General features: G+C 39.6%; 2 protein-coding genes across 2 annotated transcripts in view; one reads left to right on the plus strand and one right to left on the minus strand.

Moving 5' to 3' along the window:
• CEP85L (centrosomal protein 85kDa-like) overlaps window positions 1-15,450 on the plus strand; it is a gene marked incomplete at its 5' end in the record, with an annotated part of 65,115 nt that overhangs the window by 12,743 nt on the left and 36,922 nt on the right. The window lies entirely within an intron of this gene.
• On the minus strand, window positions 415-726 carry PLN (phospholamban). The gene has a single exon (XM_009867477.1). The coding sequence runs from the start codon at window positions 724-726 to the stop codon at window positions 568-570; it is 159 nt and encodes a 52-aa protein (XP_009865779.1). The 3' UTR covers window positions 415-567.

Genomic DNA, 15,450 nt, shown 5'->3' on the forward strand with positions numbered 1-15,450 from the left:
ATTCTCATATTCCCTTAAAAATGCTAAAACCATTTGAATGCCTTCAGCTGGTAATGCACAGAGGTGCAGCACCTTGAAGTAAGCAAAGCAGAAATGCTCCTAGGATGCTTTGAGGGTTGTGTGCCTGTAGCTCTTCCTGGGCAGACCCGGGCCAAATTTGGAAACCCTCCAAAGGCTTAAGGATTTTCAGAGAAATCTGAAAACAGTCAGGCCCCCCAAAAGCAAAGTCACTGTTTTTGTGACCTAGCTAAAATGCTGTGGAACTTGCCAACACCAGTACTCTACCCCATTCGGAAAAGACATCTCTTGACCGAGACAGGCATGTTAGGTCATGCACAGCTTTTTAACAACAGGCTCTAAACACTGACTGCTCTGCACGGATGAAGAGTGAATTTAATACATGTAGCAGGTAGTAAAAGAGAATAGTGCAATGGTTGGCAGACGGCTCTAGTCCAAGTGCTAGCCCCTCTCACAAGAGGATCCTGGCATTGGGAGTTGTGGGTGTAGGTCTCTCTTCCCTCTGGGGAGACTTTCCTAGAGGACAGTGCAGAGAAGTGTGCTGGAGCTTCAGAGGAGCATCACAATGATACAGATCAGCAAGAGGCAAATTAAAATCAGGCAGAAATTCACAAAGAGCTCTTGGAACCTCTGGCGTGCTTGTGGGTTGACTTCAATAGTTGAGGCTCTCCTTAGAGCAGAGCGGGTTATGTATTGGACCTTCTCCATGGCAGCAAGAAAGCAGAGGGCACAGGTCAGAGGTTTTAGGAGTACAGGAGAGAAGTTGTCAGGAGCAGTGCAAAGTGCCTCTTATCTTCTCGTTTTGTTTTAGACAGCCTTTGTGGAGCTGGGAAAGCAGGAAAGCGAAAAGTTAGAAATGTTGAAGTGTTGAATTAGTGCAAATGGAGATTATTTTGAAATTCTAAAAAGCCTGAAGTAAACAGATAGCCTTTACAGTGTTTCTACTTCAAAAGAGGATTTAAAAGAAATAGTTTTTCAAGTTTACGTTTGTACTATATTGTGGTTCTCCTCCTGAAGTCTACCAAGGACTGGCTTATTAGCAGTGTTGAGGAATTGTAAAAATGGAAATTATGGATATATTGTTTTCAATCTCGAGCTCTCTATCCTTTAAGTCTGTGAAAAGGCTATGGCTGATTTTTGTCTTACTCCTACCCACCTGCCCCCCTTTATTTATTCAAGCCTAATGATATGATTAAAGTCACAAACCTTTTAGCCAGGAAATGTGAATATTACTGCTGACTGTTATTGACCTGGGCAGTTAATCTGATTTACCAGTACCTGATTCTGAAAGGGAGGAAAAGAATTCTTGTTGAAGCATTTACATTCCAAGTAACAGTTCTTTGTAGTGATGCATTAGTTTTCAACTGCACACCAGTGTAGGAAGTATATTTCTCAACAGACAAAACAGTAAGGACTAAATTTTTTTGTTATACATGCAGGGCAGCATGTTACAAAATGTAGGTGCAAAGGCAGAGGGCTGCTAGAAGGAACAAAATAAAGGATGTATATAACTTTGTCTCTTGGGTGATTTATTTCAAGTATATTTTCCTTCTCTTTAGTGGCAAATGGAAGCAGTTGTCTTAAAACTCCCAATAAGTAGTTGCAATGTGAAACCCTCTTGTGTAAAACTTCCATGGCTGAAGTTGGCTTTGATGTATGCTTGCTTAACTCATGGTGAGGTGGATTCTGTAGGTGCTATCGCACTGTGAAAAATTGCGTTTCAAGGTGATGATGATGATGATACATACATCTCAAACTTTTGCTTCTAAAGCTGCATTTTCCACTAAACGTTTTATGAATGTATATCATGATATCTTGGACAAAAGGCCTCTCCTTGTCATTTTTATTTATATTTTTTAATGAAGGAAATTCCTATCTACTCATATATACGTCATGAAAGAAGAACATTGCTGAGATATCTGCTGCCTAAATTAACATGTTGATCTGACTGAATTGGAGATACTTTGTTGTCCATGAATTTATCTTTAAATGGGCTAAAATGGAAAACCTTAAAATGAAACCATGTTTTTCACTGGTCTTTTTTAGCTCCTCCGCATGTGGTTGGAGAGGAAAATTGTGCTGTATATACAGCATACATGTGCTTGCAGTGGTAGTGTTGATACTTAAAAAGAGACTTTTAAAAGAAGCCACATTACACGTGGATATTTTAGTGGCTTTTAGAGGACTCCATGTAGTGACATCTGCTCTGAAAACTGAACTTCAGCTTTTGTTATGATGTCTTGAGCTATATTTGATCTTAACTTTATTGTGAACAAAACATCCACCAGGAACTTGCTTTCATAGTGACTATAATTTTTCCAGCTTTGTTTGACTTTACACTGTACCTGTTTTCATCTGTTTAAGCAGCTAAAGGACTTGCCAAGGTAATATATTCTCTTTGCTGGTCACTGTCTCCAAGTGCAGTAAAAGATAGACATGCACAGGAATTCTCAAGAGACTTGTCTGAAGGCACGTTTGTTCTCCTAGACCAGTACAGGCTGGCTTGCATTAGGCTGTTTTTCCACGCAGTAGGTAAACCACCAATGAATTTATGCTAGTGCAAAAAGGTTTGTGTGACTCACTGGTGTTATGGATGCTGCACAGAGAACAGTGATTCCTGAGGATGACTTCCTTGTGACTCGCAATGTCATTTTTTTAATGGAGAGTATGTGCCACCTGTGTGTGATTTGCTGCAGCAACATATCTGCCTTCTTCCTGGTTTTCCTCAGAAGGGCTGGAACAGCATGAGTTTTTACCTGCATATGTGCACAGTAAGTCCATTTCTGTGTACAGTGTTAGATTTACTGCAGATATGCAGGCAGCTGTGCTGCTATGTTGCTGCATATTATTTAAATTGCATGGCTCAAGGGGCAAAGACTTGGGGCTGTGAAGTGCTTCCATAAAAAGCAGAGTTAGCTGGTTGGGCATTGCAGATGCAAGGCCAACACAGGTGAGGAGAGATGGTGAGATCTCTCTGGGGGGGGAAAAAAAAAGCATTCTTCACTTTGAAATGGATGGGCGATGTTTCTCAAGGAGCGGGCCCTAGGTCAGAAGGCTCAGTTGAGCTGAGTTGGCATGAGCTCTGGATATTTGTGACCAGAAAAAAAAGTGATACGAAAGGATCTTAGGGAAAAAAAAAGTGTACCCAAAGTTAAAATGTGTACCTTCTAGAGCTAGAAAATGGTGTAGACAAAGGATGAAGAAAGGTCAAAACAGAGTAACTTGATTTTCCTGATTTAAGAGCTCATACAGTTTGGGAAATTTTTGAAGCAGCCACATGTTGTTTTACCTGCTAAGCCTGCCTGTTGGAGAAGTTTTCTTGTAAGTGAAGGAAGCAAATTCTGTGTCTGTATTTCAACAAGTTTGTCTTTACAAGTGCAGAGCTTCAACTAATGAACACATACCTTGCTTGTTAATCCTCCATGGTGCTGTCACCCACCTAAAGTGTACGTAAAGAGAAGCAGATTCAGTACCACAGCTGCGGATGGGTGGCTATCAAGGTCAAAATGGACAGCCTGAAAAACAGTCACACTGAAATGAATAGTTGTGTTTCTCTCCTGTTTAGTCTCCTGACTGTGTTTTAGGTCAGGCTTAGGAGGTGTTATACAGACACCACTTCTTGAAAGCAAAATGCAGCAAAAGCACAAACTGTATTTGATACTTTTTTAAAACTCAAAGTGTTACTCGCATGAGAAGACTGAGTATTGCACAGGAGTTGTGTGTTTAACCCCGTGTTGCTAATGGCTGAGAAAGGCTTGTATTTTGTACAGCGTGAACCTGCAGGAAGGGGTCCTGTGGCTGCCCTGGGTGTTAGTACATAGGGGATCCCCTACACCTGATGCCTGAGAACGAGGCACTGATCAGTTATTGCTTACTTCTTCACTGACATGGCATGCGACTGTTTCCCTAGTTTGTATTAGGTTATTTTTATCTTTGTTCCTGGGTGTCCTTCACAATGAGAGGAGGTATGTGACCAAAGGGAAAACTGTGGGCCACACTTGTTCCTGGTGCAACTGCATTGACTCCATTGAAGTCACACGGGATAAATTTGGCTCCTTTGGAAATGCCACAGCAATTTTAGACACAGCCTGTTTCCTGTCATATGTTTACTAAATGCAGCAGTGATATCAGTGGAGTAGAAGAGGTTTGAAATACTTGATTTGTTGCTGTACGACCAAGTGGAGCCCTGAAAGGGCATTGTTAAAAAAGTAATATTGCATAACAGTGTATTGCTCAGAGGCCCGCTAATTTAACTTCATCCATTGAAGGTAAATGTCTTAAAAACCATAAACATAGTGTTGCAGAAAGTACCATCAAGTTATGTGATACTTGGTCTAGTATGTGTTTAGAACTGCCACCAAAAATTACCTGGCCTAAGGAATTCCTGTAGCCATTTGTGTGTTGAGGATGCAGGACTAAATGCTGGGAATTGAATTGAACCTGGAGCCCTTTGTCACCTTTGCCTACGGATTGTGGGGTTTTAAAGCTCTGCCTGTGCACAGCAGCTGCAGTTGATGAGTAGGCATGCTTTTCATCTTCACTGGCTGACTTGCTGTTAAGGTATATATCTTATCCCAAGTTACATTGTTTTGTTTTGAACCCTGCTGTAAAATACCTCAACACTGGCAGTGTGGACTCACTGCAGTTGAGACCTCAGAGTGTGAAAAAGTCTCATTTTTATGTATGAGGAAGATGAGGGGTGAGAAGGGAGGGAAGAAAGAAGCAGCCTGAATTGCTCTAGAGCTCTAGTGGCTCTCACTAGTGTCAATTTAGTTCAGTAAGTTAAAAGTTTCCAGTGACAAAACAGAAGTTGCTCGCATGTTTTCAAGTACAGAAGTGATTTATAAAGGAATGACATAATTCTAAATTTCTGTTCTTTTTACTAATAAATAGTACAGAGGTGACTTGCTAGGGTGTACCCCAGCAGCTGGATTTTGTTTTTACCTCTACTAGGAGTGTAGAATTCTGTTGCTTATTCTGATTTTAGGCTGAGAGTTGCACTAGGCAGTTGTGTCAGTCAAGAAGAGTACTAAGGATATTAGCCAATTCAACAGCTTGACTGTAGAAAAAGGAAAGTTGATTTAAAAAAAAATGAAAAAAGTGTAAAAGGGGAAAGAAAAGGCTGGAGGTAAAAAAGATGGGGATGGAGGAAGGCAAGAATGTGGACAGGGCAGGAGAGGGCAGAATGAGGGAGTAAAGTAGAAGAAGAAAATGAGCAGAGGAAGAGAATGGGAATGTGGAAAAAGAGGAAGGAATTGCTCAAGGAGAAAGAGAAAACTGCTGCTGAAGTACGTTAAGTCATTGGAGAGAGCTGGACACTGACTTGTAGCATATAATGTCATTTTTCTTCAATCACATGCAGAAGGCATTCCCTTGGGATGGGGAGGAAGCAAAAAGTCAGCTCGTGGAATTTGGGAAATGCTAGTAACAGGAGAAGCAAACTAATTTTATCCTTTTTGCCTTTTGTTTTGAAGTCTATTTTGTACTGAAGTGTCAATATTTTTCATGTGTTCAGGGGAGGATGAGGGAGGCTCACACTTCAGATTCTTTTTTCTCTCTCTTATTAATTGCTCTTATAATCTTCCTTTTGACGAACTTTATTCTCAGAGTTCTAGAACAAGATCACCAGTAAGAGCCTTTACCTATATTTCAAGTCTGTGTGAAAGGGGTAGATGCAAAAAATCACACTGATTAATAGCTCAACACACCAGGCTTGGCATTTTGCTTTTTGGAAATTGCCCACGTACATTTTAGATAACTGGGGCTTTTATCTGTGTACTGATCCATTAGAGTAGCCTGGGAGCTAATGCTTTGCGCTAGTTTTTAAGTCTGGATTAAATTCCCTGCCGCTGCTGCAGGAGCATGCAGTGGGATTTTGGGCAGGTGCGTCAGCCTCCATACTCATCATACTCATCACCTGATTTCGAGTTGTGTTTTAGGTTCTGGCGGTTGACATATCACTACTTCTTATTATATCAGAAGTGGTAAGCGCAGCTTGAACTGATGTAAAACCACAATACACCTAGCATACAAGGGGAACAGGATGCTGTAAGTTGCGCTTTTAACCTTTTTAGCCGCTTGGGGGGCAACGAATGTAGCAGGTGAATGCAACTTCTGAGAAGTAACTTGATGCCAGGAAAGTCCTCTTAAGAGCACATGTTAATCTCTAGAAAGCAAAAGCAATCTTCCAGTTGTAAAGTGCTCTGTGGTTTAGGGAGCATTAATTTCCTGGGGGATGTTTTATTTTTCTAGTTGAGCTACTCTTCTATTCCTAAATCAAATTATTCTTAAAGCAAATAAAAACCTTCTCTTGTAGCTGTGTAAGTGTACCCCATACATTTTTGTTAGCTACTGATCTGAAATAAATTGAAAATCACCTTTATATCACATGATTATAAACTGATTTTAGTGAGTTTCGTATTGCACAATGAAGACCCTGCATTCTTGACCTCTTCAGATGATGAGAAATCAACTTTTGAAAATGTAGTGTACAGATAAATCTGAATCTCTCTAAATACAAACAGTATGTTTGTCTTGACAAATGAGTGGCAAAAAAAGAGAGAAGATTGTTATTTGCTGCAAATTAAATGCAGTGTTTCACATCTGATTTTTAACTTTTTTATCACCTGCTACGTGGCTGGTACTTCTGTCGTGACTTTCCACTGTTGCTACTTAGAGTTTGGATGCCTATGACAAGTATGTTATAGGTGTGAAATTTTTAGATTTAACTTAGCAGCTGAGCCACACTTTCGTCTACTTTCAATTACCTAATGCTGTGACAGGATAGAATTCCAATGAATGGACATCGTAATGTGCTGTAGCTGTGGGTACAGTCTAATAAAAAGCTGCCTACAGCAGTTAAGCTTCTACGTGCATATTCAATCTGCGGGCATTATACACATACTGTTTTTCAAGGTGTGTGCGTGCAGGGTTTGTATTGGGGGAGAGAGATTCTCTGAGTGGTAGAATAAACCCAAACTCCTCTCTTCACTTGAAAATACATTTTATGGAATGTAAGACTTGGAAAAATATCTGTCAGTCTCTCCGAATCTTCTTGCTCATTGTAGGCATTGATTTGCAGGCACTCGGAGGTCTGAACTGCTGCTTCTGCCAACTGGAACCAGCTTCTTAGAAAAAAAACTTGTGTACCAAGTTGTTAGCCTTAGGAGAGACAGGATGTCCCGACACCTTGGACATTGAAAACTGGCACAAACCTACTGAGCACAAAACCAAGCATCTGTGTATAGTTTTGTCTGTTGTTTACCAGTTTGTAGAAAGAAATGGAATTATTTGTGTCAAGTAACAGGGAAAACATGCCTCACAAAATTAAGGTCTATATTAAGTCTGTATTTTCTAAAAGCAGAACCTTAAGTAGACTTAAGTAGTAAGGTATGAATTGATAGAAGGAGGAAACATGATTGTAAGGAGAAATTCCTTAGAGGCCTACGTATTCATTAATCATAGTACTTTTAAAAATATTGGTGTATCTAAATATTAAAATGTTCTTTGTGACACATTTCTGTTGGAGATGCACTTCTTTTTTTGTTTGCAATGACTTTAAAACTGGCGTATTTTGTTGTATAGTGTGTATATGCTTCCCTTAGTTGGAAATAAGTGGGCTGCTTTCTGCATTCAAAATTCGGTTCCTGATATAACAAATCCTAGCTAAATTATTTATCTGTTACCAGAAGCATTCTAGGACAAGCTTGGCAGTTGCAGGGACGGGCAGAAGAAAGTAACATTTTGGCTGTGAATTTCTTCAAAGGTTTATATGAATTCTGTAGTTTGAACTGCAGTTTGAGTAATGTGAATTTTGGTTTTAGTTCTCCTATAAGCCACTTAAACTTTTAAATTAAGGGTACTTTTTCATTATAGAACAAAAAAGGTTTGTTCTCTCAATGGATTAGATCAGGAGAATGCTTTTCTGAGTTAAATGGTGGAAGAACTTTACTTTTGCTGGGCTTGTGGATACGCAGCTTTGGCAAAACAAGTGTGTCTCTACATTTTGAGTGAGTTACTCTCTTTGTGGATATTGTATTTAAAACCAAGCAAAACGTTTTAAATTTAAAAAGTAGAGACAAGTCTGAGGAAAATGATGAAAGCTGTTCACATACTGGTGTAATGCTACTTGTATAAATGTCTACCCAGGGCAGGTGGCACGTCCCATAAGCACATAGAAAAATCTCAGTTGCTTTTATTGTCACTAAAATACATCCCCCACAGCTCAGAACTCAGAGCTGTGATGTCTGTGTGTCCGTATATTTGATAAACAATTATAACCAGCTGTTAGTTTGAGTAGAGGAATTATGCTAGAAAACTACAGCTACAGCGCCTTGCTCTCAAAATTAAAAGCATTAAAAGAAGCAAGGTTCCTTACCTCTGGCGTGACTGGGAGTGAAGCACAGAGGAGGCTGCCCAGGGCTGTGGGAAGTGTCTGTAGATCTCTGGCAACTTGTCCGAGTCTCTGACCGAGTTGTGGGAACGACTGAAGTAGACTGAGTGGGGAAAAAACTAACAAAAGTTTCAGAGGCAGGGCTCCCCGTGTCATTCAGCAGCTCCCGAGCTGTGATTGGTCCCGTCCCGGCTTTCTGACCCAGGTGGTTGCTCCTCTAGACTCGTTGGCAGCAGTGATGCATTCAACATGGGCAACAATTTTGCTCTGGTGGAGGGAACTGCGTGCCAGGGAGGCCACCTGCACGGCCACAGGATGAAGGGATCTAGGTAGCGACACGCTTTGCTGGGGTAGCGCAGGGAGCTGCTTTGCTTACACCCTGCCTTTTTTTAAACAACAACTTAAATGGCAATTTGCTCAAGCAGCTGTTTTGGCTGCATTCCCTCTGCTACAGCAATGTTGCTTCATTGTAAAACTCCCACGCTTCCAGTGTGAGCAATCACATTTCCTATGGGTTTTTGACTTGGAATGATTTTCTTTTGTACAAGGGGTTTCTTTCAGTGTATGTAGTTTGATAATTTTGTTACACAGCTGGTTTTGTTACACAGTTTGCGGTGTAACATGATGTGTGTTTTCCACTATCATTTTTCTTTTGACAATGCTTGAACTGAAGCAATTTGTCTGTATCTCGAGTCTTTTCCAACCTTTGAGTTAATTTATGGGTTAGAGAATTTTTTTTTTCCCCCAAATCTGGAGTATATAGGTTAATCTCTGAAATTGAGCATTCCTGTATGATTTCAAGTAGTTACTTTTCCTTTAAAACACACACACCCTTTTTCTCACCATTCTCTCTTTCTGTGGCTAGAAACCATCCAAGTGATTTTTGAGAATCTGTTTTGGACAGGAGTAGCAGCTGGATGCTACTTTGCAGGCTGTTTGAAGTACATTACCCAGTGTTGGGAAATATTGCACAAGACCACAGTGCCTATATGGAGTAGATTTTGTGCATCTGGGAAGTGGGGGATTTACTGCATGTGAGAAGACTTGAGTGTGTGAGCATCCAGCATCTGGCTTTCTGCGTGGATTCAACTGCGTGTCTTTCCCTGATTTGGAAATTGCAAGCAAAAATACAGAAGCTCAACCTAACTCTGAACACTTACAGATCCAGTTTTGAAAATAATTATTTAGCATAGATTAGTGCTGGGCTTTGAGCAGGAAAACAGGCATGACGTGTTATGGGTTTGGGGTTTTTTTAGTTTGATTTTTTTTTTTTTCTATTCCCTGTAAGCCCTGCTGCAAACCAGAGACTGAAAGACCTTGGAGGTGATGTACCACCTTGCTTTAAATTGAGGTTTCTCTTTATTTCTGTACATAAGGTTTAGCTCTTCTGCAAAATTGGTTATAACATAGTTGAAGTTAGCAACTCAGTTTTAATATAATAAATCTGCCTGCTCTCTTTTTATCCTTTAATATCAAACCCAGGAAACTTAAGGTCACATATTTCAGTTGAAAGTTAATTGAATATCTCCACAGTGAGGAGTGATAGTTCTTTACTACTGCAAAGAGTTTCATAATTTACTTATAATGGCATTATTAACATTATAAATCTCTCACAGTCAAGCAAACTGTACTTGGCCTTTTTATGAGAGAACTTTCATGTTTTTTATTGCATGCTGTCATCCAGCAGAAGTAGTGCTATGATCGCATTGTTGGCTTTTTGTAAGATGTAATATGAAACTTGTGCTATTGAAATTCACCTCTGTACTTTGTTATTAAAGTCCGACACCCAGCACTGAAGTAGCTGTGATGCCAGTTTCTCCCTTTTACCAAGTCACTTATAAAATGATCATGTTATTTAGTTACTCTGCCCAAGTTCTCAACTTCTTTTGTTAGGGAATTGGACCTAATCATCACTTTGGAGCTTTTTAGAAGTGAGGTGCCATAAATGAATGGTGGTTTTGTTTATGAGGTGCTGACACAGTCTTTTTAGAGAATGATACTTAAATGTGCAAGGTAAAGCATTAATAAAAAGAGTTGTGTCTCAGAAATATTTTAAGAACATATTTCTGATTTTGTTTGGTATTGCTCCCTTGTGTAACTCACAGGGATTTTGATGGGGTCCCGAGACAGATGCCAAAATGCTCCTCATGTGGGATGTGCCAGTCTGACAGGTAGAGGTGGTGTATGTAAGCATATTTTTGTACCGTTTGACTCGCCTCTGCATGAAGAGGTCCAGATGTCTATGGATATCTGAAAGGAAAAGCTTTTAAAAAAAGTAAAAAATAGGAATTTGTGTTGGAGGTTCTGATCTGCTTTATTTCGTTCTGGGGAGCAAAAAAGTGTAGCTGTTGCTCACTTGACCTTAAATGGAGATGATCTGGGCTTTCTCCAGTGGGATTAGAAATCTGCTACCAGAGCATGTTTCTTCTCATAAATTTATTTAGAGATCCAGTTGAAGTTTCGGATAATGTTCAGAAAGAGATGTGTTATACTTCAGCGTACCAGCTCTTTTAGTAATAATAATACTTCTGTTCACGTTGGTGATAATTTCCTGCACTATGTTTGCCTTTCATGTGTTTGTTTTTAAAATTCCATCTGTAGACACTGACCACCTGTGTAATCTGTGTGAAGAGTTTGAGCTGTCAGTATCTGATCTGTTGATAATTCAAAACTCTGCCTAGAAATGAACCATAACCCAAGCCCAATTATTTATAATACACCGGTATTCAGCATTAAGTCTGAAGGTTAGTGCATTATTTCATGGTGCTGCTGCAGTTTTCTTTCATACTGTGAGTGTACCAGCACGATAGCACACTGCTAAGGCTCTTGTGTTGCACATTTGGTTTAAAAGTAACTAAAAATGAAGAGAAGGGAGGGGCAGATGCTCGCACAGATATGCCCCAATTTATGTGTGCAGGTGGGACAGAATAACAGATATTGTTATCGAAGCTGAACACTAAAATGAGTTATTTCCACTTTGTAACCAGTATTATTCTGGCCTGATTCTGAGATTCTCTATGCAGCATGTGTAATTGCTTGTAGTCATCCAGCTATCAGCAAATGTGACTTGCAAGACACTTTTTGCTGATCTCTGCTAAGGGAAAGCACCCAGTTCATGTATCCTTCAGTTTATTTGTACTGCAGATCTGATACAACCTGAAGGGAGTTGGAAATTTTTTCTTCCTTCTAAAAATACAGGAAAAACAATATTTACAGCTGCTGTGAACGGCATTCTAGATTTATGCCAGGGAAGGAGATAGCCTAAGCAGTTTGGAGATGGTAACGTATTTTTGACTTTAAAGATTTTTTACTTGATTTTGATAGATATATGATCCATATGTTTGTATATTTTACCTGATGCTTCCTTTAATGCTTACTTGACTTCAGTGATTCTCACTCGCATTTGGGATCTCAGTGGTTTTTGGATGCATGTGAACAAAATTGCCTTTGAGGCTGCAGATTCTCCTGCTTGTAGAGCAGGACTTACAGCCTCTGTTAGCATTATAGGCAATGGCTCTGTTGAGAAGTCCAGGCTTTGTGTTGCGATACTCTCCTCTGGGAAAAGAAGTATTTACTTTTTCTAAGCGTTGGGTGATCGTTAGATTAGTATGATCTTCGCCTTTTCTTCATTATAAACAAGCTTAACTTTTTGAAGCTACAACTTGTAAATTGTACCTTTGCAAAGTGATTAAAAAAAACCCTGTACAGGATAAATTAATAGAAAACAACTTAGGCTGAAATATTTCTCATTTTGGGAATGCTGCAGGCTCTGACAGAACCGGTCATCTGATTGGTTACTAACCAAAGACATTTTTGGAAAGGTCAGCTTGAATGTTTTCATTTCAGTTGCTGTTGCTGGCATGAACTTTTAACCATTGAAGTAGATCACAGGGCTCTGAAGTGTGTAACGCCTGTTTATTGTCTTTAGTGCTTTGACCCAATGTTAGGAGAGAGGTAGGGAAGCAAGAAATTTGCCTGGCCCTTGCTCTAAAAATCCCCAGCGTCCTTCCTCTTCCTGTATTCCCACACCTATTGCACTTGAAGGCAATGCGGTTAGCACACATTTGACCCATGTAGCTTCTTTTTTTTTTTTTTCCCCAACAAAATATTGACAGCACAAAACACTGTGCTGTTCCAAATAACCTGGTTGCTTTCTTAAGAGTGGACTTTTTCTTGCTAGATTCATGAAGGGCAAATAATTGAACTGCAGCAGTTAATTGTAGTGATGCAAAGTACCTTCAAAAATGCAACATGATGCAGAATACAAAGTTCAGTGATCTTCATTACAGTGGAAGGGTTTGTTATTTTTTAAATTTCTACGAAATGCCTGAGAGAACTGTATTTTAGTGTTTACTGGTGTCGTCAATTGGTTAAGCTGAACAATGTGCTTTAGGTGGGGTGGCGAGATCCCTATACCTAAGAAACTGTGTTGAGTGTCTTTGAGATAAACTGTTCTAGGAAACACGGAGATTAGTTGTGTCATTTGACATGTTATGAGTGATGGATGAACGGCAGGACAAAGGCATATGAAGGAGAGATAAAGTTGGAAGACTGAGTTCCAGTTGCCAAGTGGTGGTGCTGGATTATCTCCGCTTAAACAGTAACTGCAGAATGGAGGAGAAGCGATGGGGGTTTAGATTTAGTTGCTACCTATCTTCAGCTGAAGGTTGTCTGGACAGAAACACGTAAACGCCTAAGCGAAAAGCACATTGACGGTGTTCAGCAGCTGGAAGATTCTCTCGTGCTGAGCCTTCTGGTGACCACCCCCGGGGGTGTGGAGGGGGAGCCTGAACACCAGTAGCCTCAGCGTTGTGCCTCGCGGGGAGCTTTGTTCGGAACAACCCAGAGATGGCACAGATCGGATTTTTAAGAGGTTTCGAGACTAATTTTAGTTGGCCTTTGGGATGTGTGTATGGAAAATGTGAACCAGAAACACCTTTCTTTCTCTTGGCTGACGTTGAAGAAGGGTGTCTTTGCTTTTTCTGCCCATTGCCTTGCCTCCTTTTCTTTTTTTTTTCTGTTTTAATATTTTTGTTGCTTTTTTCATTTTTGCCCCCCCTCTTTTTTTTTTTTTGCTTCACTCCCCCTTTTTTTCCCCCCTCCTTTTTTTTCCTTCAGAGTGGCTGTAAATGTGTAGCCTAATTCCCATGGTGAATGTCCACTATCTATCACTTCCGTTCTTTGTTGCATGTAGTTCGTAGCTAACAGTATATTTTTTTTTACTTCATCAGAAATCACTGAAGTTTATTTAAATAACAAAATGTCTTTTTACGCTTCAGAAATTAAGGGCTGTTTCACAATTACGAATGCAGTAAAAAAAAAATCATTTATTTCAAAAATAAAATTTTGGTTTGCTCCTACTGCCCATTCTTTCTTACTGAAGAAAATATTTGCTTTCCTCTTTTTGGTGGTGTCTGTTGTAAATTCATTGTTCCTGTGGTTTTGAAATACAGTCCTTTTTATCAGTTGGTCATACAAATATTTGCTATAAAAATGGAGTTGATGTCTCTGTGAATTAGAAAATGAAAACAAAGGGAGTTCATTCTAAAACATGAACTTTGCCACCTTCTAGGTGAGCCTATTACTGTGTTAAAGTATAGCCTAATTCATGTTGTGTTGGATTACTCTAACCCTAGTTTTAAGACACTAAATGTATATTTATAGTTTAGTTTTTTCTTGCAATAAGCTGCAGCATTTACATTAAATTTAAAACTCTTGAGACTGCAGTAACTCCTGTTTAGATTAAGAAGTATACAGATAAGGATATGGTGTTTTACTTAATTAGTTTAATTTACTAGCTACTGCTGTGAACAGAGTATGAGCATACTTGATGAGAGGAAGGGAAAGGAAAAAAGTGGATATTTTGGTTTAAAAAGGATCTTCAACTATGCTTGTAGGGTTATGGGACTGAAAACCACACCTGCTTGAATATTCGATGTGATGTTTTCAGCACGTAGAACTACACAGGCAAAAGTATGGAGGATCTCTTCAGTTGTCTACAGACCACCTGAGCCTTCTGGTGCATCTTTCTGTGTATGGAGGGTTTTGCAGATTTCCATTCATTCAAAATACCTTAGTAATGACAGTGCAGAAAGGTGAACTGAGAATTAACAAGCCTTTTGAATTTGCCTAGTGGGTAGAGTATAGCTTAATGGAAATAGCAGTGGATTGGAATTTGGAAAATGACAATTGCGAATCTCATCCACATTACCAAATTTGCATCTGTTTCTTTTGATTATTTTTTTTTCAAAGACAGTAAGAATGCTATTTTGAGCTTTGATCACAGAAAAAAGTAGGTAAGGAGATGTATGTACAACTTTGAACTAGTTGTTGTTGAATCAGCTTTTAGTCCTTTCCAGATGTTTGGTAATACTGATGTGCCAAGAGACAGCATACGAGGAAGGGCTTGCTGCAGGTGCCCCACTTCTGGCAGAGTGGTTCCACACTGCTCTGGGATTCATTGTGCCCTCTCCTCTCAATATTGGAGCCAAAAGGGAGTCTCCAGCTGGAGCATCAGTAGACTTGCCTCTCTGTGTGATGTTTTCTAGCATGACAAAAAATAGATTCAGATCCTGTCAATCAGAGTATACAGCTTCATCTCCATTTTGGCTCCAAGGATGTTCTGGATGGATAAGACCTTGGTTTTCTTTTTACCTCACTCAAAAACTTTATTTAACACATTTATTTTTCTTCAGGTACAGATAGTCTCATTTGTAGTCTACAATGAATATTTTGCTTTCAAAATTGTTTCCATGCTAGAGAATTTGCTGTGTTTCGGTGCTCTTCGGAGAACTTTGGACAAATTATCTTTTCTCTTGTCTCATTTTCCTTTGTGCAGAATGAGAATTATAAAGCCGGTGTATTTTGAGACCTGCAAGTGACGAGTACTAATTGCTGGTGATGGAATTTAATCCGGTATTTTATCCTGCTTTGGCAGGGAGATTGGACTAGCTGATCTTTTGAGGTCCCTTCCAACCCCTAATATTCTGTGGTTCTGTGAAGTATTACTTCTTTAATGTGAGTTTTTTCTACTCATTCTG

Source organism: Apaloderma vittatum, unplaced genomic scaffold (assembly GCF_000703405.1).
Source record: "Apaloderma vittatum isolate BGI_N311 unplaced genomic scaffold, ASM70340v1 scaffold10734, whole genome shotgun sequence".
In the NCBI taxonomy this organism is placed as follows: Eukaryota; Metazoa; Chordata; class Aves; order Trogoniformes; family Trogonidae; genus Apaloderma; species Apaloderma vittatum.